At 47.1% G+C, this 12376-nt stretch overlaps 1 protein-coding gene across 1 annotated transcript in view; it reads right to left on the reverse strand.

The window, feature by feature from the left end:
* PDLIM7 (PDZ and LIM domain 7) overlaps positions 1 to 12376 on the reverse strand; it is a 138516-nt gene that overhangs the window by 13615 nt on the left and 112525 nt on the right. The window contains exons 10-13 of the mRNA XM_078653207.1: positions 9746 to 9983; positions 8826 to 9006; positions 5719 to 5839; positions 2453 to 2568 (exon numbers count right to left, since the gene is read on the reverse strand). Coding sequence (XP_078509333.1) covers positions 2453 to 2568; positions 5719 to 5839; positions 8826 to 9006; positions 9746 to 9983 — 656 coding nt within the window. The remainder of the gene's footprint in view (positions 1 to 2452; positions 2569 to 5718; positions 5840 to 8825; positions 9007 to 9745; positions 9984 to 12376) is intronic.

Genomic DNA, 12376 nt, shown 5'->3' on the forward strand with positions numbered 1-12376 from the left:
AAAGATGTCCACCGGTGCCGGAGCCGATCGCTGGGCCTCAAGGCGCGCCACGCGCCGAAGCTTGATCATCTCCTTCGATCGAAATCTGGAACAGGCCATACAGTTGGCCTCGTCGTGGTCCGGCGACAGGCACTTGTTGCACACAGGATGGACGTCAATGTGTGGGTACTTGGATCCACACACAGGACATTTCTTGAATGGACTCCGTTCCATGCCGTCGAAGTCTTGCTGCGTCGACTAGGCCCCGATCACCGAAGAGTCACACGACCCCCCGGATATCCGACTCCACGAGCTGGAAGATAGACGGGACCGAACGCGAACAATACCGACGGTGCAAAGAAGGCCTTTTGGCCTTGAAAAAGTTCTATCACGATTCCGAACAGGAGACGTCGAAATCACATCCGAACCCAATGGCGGAAAAAAACAATCTGGGGATGGAGTCGATGCCCATGCGCACTGTAGTCATGGGGAGGAGCCACCTATCTCGTGATACTTCGAAGACTCTTCCAGGACAACAATGTGCAATCATCCGGACCCAACACTAGGCGGCGATCTATGCTATAGATATGAATTTAGCAGCCCACATGCCTCGAACTCTTCTCACCTTTAACAGTGTCTTGCGTGGATTCAAAACTGGATTCACAATAGTTATCGTCTGCTCAATAGCAGCAAAACCAAACGATATCAGCTTGTAAAGGGAATATGGGTCTCCTGGATCTTTAGTTAAATTAACACTTCAGCCCGTAGACAAGGCCAAATGCCTGTGTTATTTCAGACTCTAACAACTCCCCGCGGCGCAGCTAACCATTGCTTTTCTCAGCAACACAAACTAAGAGCGCTTTTGTCCCCCCTCCCCCTCCCCCCTTTCATACTGAAAGGATCTGAGGGACCGCTACTACTGCATCGCTCTTCATGGTGGACTTTCTGCTAAACTACTCCCGCAGCTACAACTAGCTCAGCAGGCTGCGGCTGGCGGACGCCCTAGGGTCCTTATTACTTAGTCCTGAGATCACTTCATTGACTTCTGATGAATGACGGGACCCTAATCAAAATGCATGCTTGCCTTTGAACATTAGCCCCTCAGCCCAATTCCTATCACTTGTCTGTGGTGCTTAGTACCAAAGCATTTCTCTGTGCCTCGTGCTGGCTGGAGAGTAGAGAGAAGTAGTCGAGGAGGTGAGCGCCTGCCATCACCTTCCTGGCTAAGTTCAGGTTATAACATCAAACTGAAGGCTCTTCGTTTTGTAACCCTACACAACAGGTTGACACGCACCGAGTGCTGAGTTGGAATTGTGTGCTTTATAAATTTAGTGACTGTCTGTGTAGTCTCAGTGATGGTAGTGTTAGGAGTAGTAGTACAAGTAGTGGTGGTAGTATTAGTAGTACTGGTGGTGGTTGTAATAGTAGTACCTGTGGAAGCAACAGTAGTAGTAGTAGTATTACCAGTATTATTAGTTGTAGTACTAGTGGTGTTGGTGGTACTTGTAGTAGCACTGACGTTGGTAGTTGTGGTTGTGGTAGTACACATGAAATTAATACTAATGGTGGTTGTAGTAGTAGTAGTAGTGGTGGTGGTAGTAGTACTACCGGTGGAGGTAGTATTAGTAGTACTGCTGGTAGTGGTACTAGTAGCAGTAGTACTCGTGGAAGTAGTACTAGTATTGAGAGTAGTATTAGCAGTAGCACTAGTCAGTGTACCAGTGGCAATTAGAAATCAATTTAAAATAAAAAGGGTTGTATTCTTATGTCGGATAATGAAGGCCCTGGCAGGCTTGAAAAGATGATCTATTATGAGACTACAAAAGGGGGTGGTGATGGATTTAGGCCCAGATCTCTGTACTGGGGTGAATGTATGACATTGTTCTACATTCTGTCCATCAACTGTTGTTTTTGCTATTATGAGTCTGGCTGGCCACCAGGGCTCACCGACAGCCACCTTATCACGGTAGTCAAACAGAGGGCTGACACGGAAGGTGGAGGCTTTATCCATGCAAGTTTCAACAAACTGAAATTATTTTCCTAGTCAGATTCTAACCAGTCCATAACACCTTAACTTTGGTTATTGCAGAAGGTTTGGTTGTTTCAGGGCCAGGGGAGCAGTAGACTGAGTGGCAACAGACCTCTCTGTGCATTAGGAAGGTACCCAGTCAATAGATCAATACCGCAGGTGTCCATGAGCCTGCCATTAAAACCCTTCTGACCAATAGTTAACTCTTAACTCCCTTGTGATCACTGGTAACCAAAGCCTAGCCACCAACAACGCTGGTGGCTAATATGGGCTGACGGGTGGCCAGGAATAACGCTTTATAAACCCCATCCCCTATCCTCGGCTGCTTAGTATCTGCCTTTCGCCAACTTCAATACCCACCAGTTGATATTTCTGATGCCGTGTGTGTCCTGGTTTGCACAAAATACAAAACAGAAATAAAAGAAATACATTGTGAAGCCTCACCGCGCAGACGAAGCAGGTGTCATGCCAGCTGTAACCAAGCGCCTCCAGAAATCGATCCCCCGCGTCAATCTTGAAGTCACAGCCACGGCACTTTGTGCCAAACATTACCTCGAAATCTGCAAAATAGAGTGTATATATCAAGCACATGAAGTGTTTGCACAGAGGTGGTGTGTTCATGCAAGGTACACAGCGGTGTTTGCATTCAGTATGCTTGTCCCTGATCGCCACACAAAGAATGTTGCCCATGACTCACAAAGATGGTACTTTTTCATGAGGCTCAAAGATTTTTTCAGACAGAGATATTTCTGAAAGCAAGATGTGCCCTTTGAGGCACACAGAAGTGTTTGATAACAGAAGACAACTTTTTCTGAAGCACACTGAAGGGTTGGCAATCAAATGGGGTGTATCTGTGATGCACACTGGTGCGCTCTGAGGTGTTTGCCTACGGCTGTTTGTATGCAATACAGTTCAGTAAATTAATATTTTCTTGGACTAAGGGAAGAAAGGTATTACCAAAGCTTGGACCTTTACAATATTTGAAAGTTAAGAGAAGGCACAAGTTCCCTGAGATCAATTTCCACTAAGGCTACTTTTACTCTCCGGTCCAAGGTGTCAAGCATTCATGTATGTTCTTTGACTTTTTGGGGTTTTGTATTGTCATCCCGGCTTGTGCTAGCTTGCACATTTAAATAGAGGGTTTGCTCAGGCAAACACAGGCGTATAGAGCAATTCTATCCGCTTGTTGAAGTAAAACAGGGTCACATCGCTATCCATTTAACATCAGGACCCTCTTGCACCAAACTACCAGGAAGAAAGGGCCAGAATTAAGATGGCCTAACGGCCCTAGCCTTGTGAGGACTACATGCCACACACCTTGGAGTAACCTCATGTTTTAAGAAGGTCAATTTCAGGAGAGGCACTTCTGGGAGTGGCTGGTAAAAAGGGATTGTGGCCATGAGATTGGACTCTTTCTCCAAACAGTTAAGATATTGTATTACCAGCGGGTAAATGCGAACAAGATGGGAGAGATTGTTTGCGACCAATGGCGAGTCAGATGTAACTAGTTCTCTCAAATGGTGCCATGCCCCTGGCAGCACTTGGGCACAGAAGGCCAGCATGCATGAGGCTGCGCGAGTCACCCCTGGGGTGGCCTCTGGAATTCCGAAGTGGAGCGCTGTATCACGTAGCCCCCGACATTGGCTCCAGAGGAAGACATTTATGGTCCAAGTTGTATCCTTAGATACCTCTATGGCTTCTATCTTCTGTGATGGAATAAAGGAGAATTTCATCCTGTTGACCGAAAAGCCTAATCGGAAGAGCAGGGATATCACTGGCTTCAAAGGAGCGATGATTCCTTCCCTTATATAGGATCAGTCGCTACTGTAAGTAAAGATAGGCATGCATCCCACACCATTCAAGATCACGCTAAATAATGTTGTTTTGTAGTCACAACAAGCCCCGCACAACATAAACCAGAACTATTTATTTAGCACCTCCCAGTGAAAGACATGAAAATGGGCATCCTGGCTGTTTCTGTACCAAGGACATGACTTGGGCCAGCGCCACTATCTTGAGTAGGTGTAGGCTTCCTTGGTACAAAGGGAGCCACACAGAAGTGTCCAAAGAGAGGATTCCAGAGAGTAGTGCTTGGCTCAGGTAAAGGGATGGGGGTTATCCATACAACTAGCACCCAACTATTCTCCAGGGGAAATAGCGTTTACCACGCAACTTTTACCACGCACTACCTTTACCACGCAACTTTTACAACGCAAATCGTTACGACTTGCGCTGGGGGGTGCTCTAGGATAGGTAATAGTTTAATTTACTATCCAAAACCTTTCCTACTATCCACGGGGACTGGAGTTGGAAGAGTAAATGAAACTATTCACTATCCAGCGCCCCCCAACGCAAGTCGTTGTAACGACTTGCGTTGTAAAAGTTGCGTGGTAAAGGCATGCGTTGAAAAAGTATGCGTGGTAACGACATACATCCATTCTCCAGCAGGAGGGCAAGAAAACTGTAATGTCTATACTGTGGATGACTTAATATATGAACCACCACAGTCACAGTCCATATCTTGAAAATCTTCCTTAATGCATGAACGAGCTTACATCCCCTGTCATCCACTGAATCAACAGATGAGGCTCCCAGGCCTGAAACCAGGGGTGGCAGGACACTGCTGTTAGAGTATTTTTACTAATTAGAAAAATAATGCTTGATTTAGATGAGTTTAAGTTGGCATGACTAGGCTGCAGCCAGCTTACACCAACTTCTATTCATAAATGCAGAAAAAAATTAATTAGCGCATCAACACTGCCAAGGAGACAGCAGAGTCTTTGGCTTCTGGCTGATGGACGAGGATAAAAATACCCTGTTCGGGATCTTTCGATTTGTTTATTTGACAGGAACACCTGTTAGAGAACACGCAAAAAGTCTGCACTATACTGGATCTGTACGAGCAGTCCTAGAGCAAAACACACTAAGGGTTTGGGCTTTACTACAAATGATTAGGCAGGTATTAGCCGTTGTACCAGTGTTGCTCTTATTAAACTGGGGAAACAACTTTCTATTAAATCTAGAACTTTTTCCAGGGCCTCCGGTGACCGTCGGTATGATGTGCAGCTATTTCGGGCTTCACTATTGAAACAATGCTAGCTAGCTGTCATTTCAACATGTTCACAGACATTACCATCAACTTATAGTATTTATTCTCAATTCTGTTAAGGGAATTCCCTCCAGTGCTCCATAGGGAAGTTATCTTTATGTTCTACAAGCTGGTCTCACCTTTTAAGGATGCAGCAAGCTTTCAGTGTTATTTGTTGGTCTGCCATATGGAAAATTAAAGGATCTTCCCTAAATAGCAAGTATGCTTGCATTCGTGATCTGTATGCTTGAATACCAAGGAGGCCACCAAAAATGAGGGAAGCATGCGGTTGCTAGCAAACATACATCGGAGTATCCGAGAGGATCTAGAAATGTTCTGCCTGCTTGGAGATCATTGTGACTGAGCTGGGCTTGCTGCACACCATCCAGGTAATCATTAAAACAGTGGCTGCCTTGGGATCCAAGAAGCCATTCCATAGAAGAATAGGTAAGTTTTCAGAAATATGGGTGGTGTGTTTGCAGGCAGAGAAAGACAGTGTGCAAACACAGATGAATGGCTTTCACTTTCTCCCCTGCCCACGTCACAACACAGGTCACAATTCTCCACCACAATTAATGAACTATACGAGCCTGTCCACTTGTCTGGAGAGGAGAGCACTTACCTTTCTCACAGTATGGCCGCCCCTCCTCCATGTAAAAGGCCCTATTCCGGATGGGAGTTTTGCATGCTGCGCATGTGAAGCACTGCACGTGCCATGCCATCTTCAGAGCGTGCATGATCTCCTACAAAGGAAAGAGAGTATCAGGATGAGTTCCAAGCATGGCATATGTGCGGTAACAAAAAAAGTGTGCACAACACACACACATACAGCACATACACAAAAAGAATGCACGAGCCAGGCCATCTCCATTATAGAGTACACAGACAAAAGAAGGTATAACGTAAAAGGGAGTAGCATGCCTGGACATATAAATAATACTCATGTAGATAAAAGCTAAAAGACACACAAATGATGGACGCAATGCGGAAAAAATAAAACATTCACCCCCAGTCAAGAGATCTGGGCTCAATCCATCATTCTTTTACTCACCATGCCACCCTAGTTTAGACCCAGTCATATACAAATCAATCTCGACCCTGCTCCTCATGGGAACAGTCCATCCCAAACTGCCAAGTCAGGTCCCCCCTGGACCAGAAACAAGCATCCTGGGACCGGTTTCAGGGTATCACCCCTCATCAGCTAGGCTAGTTTGAATCCTTTGTTTTTTCTTTGTTTGCCCTAAGTTGGCAGGGTATGCTCAGACGTGAGTCCCTTGCTCACTTTGCCACTGGAGTCAAGCAAGCCCGGCTGAAGACGGCTGTAATGCCAGAAACCGGTCCTGGGAAGCTTGATTCCGGTCCAGGGAAGACATGGCTTGGCATTTCCGGCTGGACTGTTCCCATGAGGCACAGGGTCAGACTGATTTGCATATGGCCATGTCTGAACTGGGGTGGCGGAGTGAGCTAAAGAACGGTGATGGATTAAACCCAGATCAGTTGACTGGGGGTGAGTGTTTGTATTGTCAACGCTCCGTCCATCACCACCTTTGTTTTTTCCTTGTTCGCCCTAAGTTGGCAGGTTATGCTCAGACGTGAGTCCCTTGCTCACTTTGCCACTGGAGTCAAGCAAGCCCGGCTGAAGACGGCTGTAATGCCAGAAACCGGTCCTGGGAAGCTTGATTCCGGTCCAGGGAAGACATGGCTTGGCAGTTCGGGCTGGACTGTTCCCATGAGGCACAGGGTCAGACTGATTTGCATATGGCCACGTCTGAACTGGGGTGGCGGAGTGAGCTAAAGAACGGTGATGGATTAAACCCAGATCAGTTGACTGGGGGTGAGTGTTTGTATTGTCAACGCTCCGTCCATCACCACCTTTGGTTTTTCTTTGTTCGCCCTAAGTTGGCAGGGTATGCTCAGACGTGATTCCCTTGCTCACTTTGCCACTGGAGTCAAGCAAGCCCGGCTTAAGACGGCTGTAATGCCAGAAACCGGTCCTGGGAAGCTTGATTCCGGTCCAGGGAAGACATGGCTTGGCAGTTCGGGCTGGACTGTTCCCATGAGGCACAGGGTCAGACTGATTTGCATATGGCCATGTCTGAACTGGGGTGGCGGAGTGAGCTAAAGAACGGTGATGGATTAAACCCAGATCAGTTGACTGGGGGTGAGTGTTTGTATTGTCAACGCTCCGTCCATCACCACCTTTGGTTTTTCTTTGTTCGCCCTAAGTTGGCAGGGTATGCTCAGACGTGAGTCCCTTGCTCACTTTGCCACTGGAGTCAAGCAAGCCCGGCTGAAGACGGCTGTAATGCCAGAAACCGGTCCTGAGAAGCTTGATTCCGGTCCAGGGAAGACATGGCTTGGCAGTTCGGGCTGGACTGTTCCCATGAGGCACAGGGTCAGACTGATTTGCATATGGCCATGTCTGAACTGGGGTGGCGGAGTGAGCTAAAGAACGGTGATGGATTAAGCCCAGATCAGTTGACTGGGGGTGAGTGTTTGTATTGTCAACGCTCCGTCCATCACCACCTTTGGTTTTTCTTAGTTTGAATCCAGTGGCATAGTGAGCCCGGGACACACGTCTGGGCATACCTGGCGCACTTAGGATGAGGAAGCAAAAAGACACACAAATGATGGATGGAATGCAGAAGAAGTCAAACATTCACCCCCTCATTAACCCCTTCCATGCTGATGACGAGCTCAGCTCGTCATGAGGTACACCTCTTGTACGCTCATGACGAGCTGAGCTCGTCATGAACCGCGGGATTTTCGAATCTTCAGCGCACAGCGGGAAAACGCGCCGCGCGCATGGGGTTAAAGAGGTTTTTTTGCATTTGTCACCCCGAGTGGGAGTGGTATGCTCAGACGTGGATCCCGTACTCTCCACGCCACTGCAGTCAAGCTAGCCTGGCTGATGAGGGGTGATACCCCGAAACCTGTCCAAGGATTCTTATTTCCAGTCCAGGGAGGACCAGGCCTGGCAGTTCAGGCTGGACTGTTCCCATGAGGAGCAGGGTCAAGACTGATTTACATACGACTGGGTTCAAACTGGAATGGCCTAGGGAGCAAAACGACAATGGATTTAGGCCCAGATCCCTGTACTTGACATTGATCAGCATTCTGTCCCTCAATTGTTCTTTTTGTATTTGTCACCCCGAGTGGAATGAGTAGGCCCAGACGTGGGTCCTGTGGTCTCCATGCCATTGGAGTCGAGCTATCCTGGCTGATGAGGGGTGATACCCCAAAGCAGGTCCCAGAATGCTTATTTCCAGTCCAGGGAGGATTTGGACTGGCAATTCGGGATGGACTGTTCCTGAGTGGGGCAGGTTCAAGACTGATTTGCATATGGCTGGGTTTAAATTGGAATGGCATGAGGAACAAAAAACGATAGATTTAGGTCCCAGATCTCTGTACTGGGGTGAATGTATGACATTGTTCCATCAGTCTGTCCATCAATTGTTTTTTTGCATACTCATGCACAAACACACATTTGTTACACACATACAGTGTTAGGCCATCTTCGGTGTAATATGATGTGCAGCAAAGAATAGTCAATGAAAACATAACTCACAACTGTGAAAATTATTGCAAGAGGACCTGCAGAAACTTCTACCAGCAAGGTCATTTTTTCACCCAAATTTGCTCACATCACATAGTCACAGCAGAACATGGCTTACAGACTCATTCCTGTGGGTTTGTTTTGATGACGTAACACAGCTCTTGCGCACTCACCCCTGTGATCTTCTTCTTGCACTTAGCACAGTTTGGAGCGAATCTCACGTCGTAACACTTGGGGCAGAATATGGAGCCCTTCTCCTCAAAGAATCCCCCCTCCTCCAGAACCTTCCGACACTGCGAGCAGGTGAACTCCTCCGGGTGGTAATACTGCCCCAGCGCCACCAGGTAACGGCCTCTGTAGGTTGAGGGAGACAAGAGTCATGTTTTAAAATATGTATATTCATGTTTTTGCATACCTGTGAATTTAGCATAGCACCTGTCAAAAACAGAAGTCAATGACTGAGTACAAGAAGACTGAGTGTCCCATCTTATGAATCGGACTCCACATTTTCCTTTCTACTGATTTCTGCACATAAATACATGAAGGACGTAGTGTGTTTCTTTGCCTGCATTTGTTTTTCGATAATAGAAAGATTGACCAAGTCAATTTCTAATTGTATTTTGGTTTTACTATTTTGTTATCTTTACATCATCTGTTTGGGTGCCTTATGTGTAATATTTAGCTAAGTATGAAGTTAGAACCAGATGTAACGACCCAGTGACTATGTAAGTATTTGATTTTTGTGATTTGGCATTGCTATTATAAATCTGCAAGTCAGGCTTATAGGTAACAGCCAAGCCACGGTTCATGCTGGGTTACTGAATGATGCTCTTGAAGGTCACCTCTCCTTATAGTGATATTTAATCTGCCCGTAAATAAAGGGCACACGCTATGGTTAGAAGTATTTCCCTCTTTTTCATTTCATATCTCTATTCCATGTTATTGTCAATATTTTTTACCTGTGTTATTCACGATTCCACCCTAATTGTCTTAAACATGACACCAACGTTATACAATCCTCTAAAGGCAGTGCAGCAACCAAATAATGAGTGACATTTACCCCACACATGTGGACTGCATGCCCATCACTCACCTAATGATTTTGTTGCACTGGTAGCAGATAGGGGTCCTTGTGCCGCTCTCGGGTGGCTGCTGAGCTGCCTGCACAATGGAGTTGCGGTTTTGCATGGGCGTCAGTGTGGCGGGCTGGCTGTGCTTGGTGAGGACCGTGGTGGTCTTGTCCGGAGCGTAGCGCTCAGCAAACGTGGGATCTATAGCCCAGGGCGGTCTGACAGCAGGCCCTGTTGGAGGTGGTCTCTGTGCAGGTGGGACTGAAAGAAAGACGAGCATAGGTATAAGACCTTGACTGCACCCCTGCAAAGTGCCATTTGGGTAGCAATTCCATCCACATTGAGTAGCAGCACAAATTCATACTAGTTGGGCCTCGCTCACATTCCACAAGCATTCAACTCATAGTGCGTCATACTGCAAGTACACGGGGCCTCGCTCACATTCAACTCATAGTGCCATCATACTGCAAGTGCACAGGGCCTCGCTCGCATTCAACAAGCATTCAACACATAGTGCCTTCATACTGCAAGTACACGGGGCCTCGCTCACATTCAACAAGCATTCAACTCATAGTGCCTTCATACTGCAAGTGCACAGGGCCTCACTTGCATTCAACAAGCATTCAACTCATACTGCAGTCATACTGTAAGTGCACAGGGCCTCGCTCGCATTCAACAAGCATTCAACTCATAGTGCCATCATACTGCAAGTGCACAGGGCCTCGCTCGCATTCCACAAGCATTCAACTCATAGTGCCGTCATACTGCAAGTACACGGGGCCTCGCTCACATTCAACTCATACTGCAGTCATACTGCAAGTGCACAGGGCCTCGCTCGCATTCAACAAGCATTCAACTCATACTGCAGTCATACTGTAAGTGCACAGGGCCTCGCTCGTATAAAACGAGCATTCAACTCATACTGCAGTCATACTGCAAGGGCACAGGGCCTCGCTCGTATTCCACAAGCATTCAACACATAGTGCCATCATGCTGCAAGTGCACAGGGCCGCGCTCGCATTCAACAAGCATTCAACTCATAGTGCCTTCATACTGCAAGTGCACAGGGCCGCACTCGCATTCAACAAGCTTTCAAGTCATACTGCAAGTGCACAGGGCCTCGCTTGCATTCAAAAAGCATTCAACTCATACTGCAGTCATCCTGCAAGTGCACAGGGCCTTGCTCGCATTCAACAAGCATTCAACTCATAGTGCCATCATACTGCAAGTGCACAGGGCCTCGCTCGCATTCCAAAAGCATTCAACTCATAGTGCCGTCATACTGCAAGTACACGGGGCCTCGCTCACATTCAACTCATACTGCAGTCATACTGCAAGTGCACAGGGCCTCGCTCGCATTCAACAAGCATTTAACTCATACTGCAGTCATACTGTAAGTGCACAGGGCCTCGCTCGCATAAAACGAGCATTCAACTCATACTGCAGTCATACTGCAAGGGCACAGGGCCTCGCTCGTATTCCACAAGCATTCAACACATAGTGCCATCATGCTGCAAGTGCACAGGGCCGCGCTCGCATTCAACAAGCATTCAACTCATAGTGCCATCATACTGCAAGTGCACAGGGCCGCACTCGCATTCAACAAGCTTTCAAGTCATACTGCAAGTGCACAGGGCCTCGCTTGCATTCAATAAGCATTCAACTCATACTGCAGTCATCCTGCAAGTGCACAGGGCCTTGCTCGCATTCAACAAGCATTCAACTCATACTGCAGCCATACTGCAAGTGCACAGGGCCTCGCTCGCATTCAACAAGCATTCAACTCATAGTGCCGTCATATTGCAAGTGCACAGAGCCTAGCTAGCATTCAACAAGCATTCAACTCATAGTGCCGTCATAGTGCAAGGGCACAGGGCCTCGCTCACATTGAACAAGCATTCAACTCATACTGCAGTCATACTGCAAGGGCACAGGGCCTCGCTCGCATTGAACAAGCATTCAACTCATACTGCAGTCATACTGCAAGTGCACAGGGCCTCGCTTGCATTCAACTCATACTGCAAGTGCACAGGGCCTCGCTAGCATTCAACAAGCATATACGGAGGAGAATCTGCAACACGCACATAGCAACAAACATATGATCATGTGTGCGAGATAACTAGTTGGTAGGTATATTCCTGCCTGGTTGAACATCTGCCAGGAATGACAGTCAGAGCAATACTGGTAGATGCATGAAAGGTTGGCTTGGCCTGGTAGTAGTGCTGTGTTGACTATGATAGGTGAATTTGTTGATGCTTTCACTCTCTTAGGAAATATAGGATAATATATCCCCACTATTCACGAAAAATAAATTGGTATTGCTACACTGTGACCAGTCGCAATATCTAGTGCTGCCAGTAACAGCGACTCTTTTGGTGTGTCAAAAACACGATTTTTTGGTGCCTGTGCTGTGGTGCCACACCTGTACACATTATCAAGACAGGCATGAGGAGGAAGGAATTCGGTTCTGACTTTTTAGATCCATTTGCACATCTCTTAAATACATTTAGATTAACTGAATGGTAGAGGTGTGACATGTGTAGTTCTCCTCCAGTGACCTACAGGCTGTTGGAGGGTATATGGGTTCAAAGCTACTGCAACCTGCCACCGGGGGCTCATTTTGCGTTGTTTAACAGGTGGGTCTTAACATCCAG

The sequence above is a fragment of the Lissotriton helveticus genome, chromosome 7, assembly GCF_964261635.1.
Source record: "Lissotriton helveticus chromosome 7, aLisHel1.1, whole genome shotgun sequence".
Classification (NCBI taxonomy): Eukaryota; Metazoa; Chordata; class Amphibia; order Caudata; family Salamandridae; genus Lissotriton; species Lissotriton helveticus.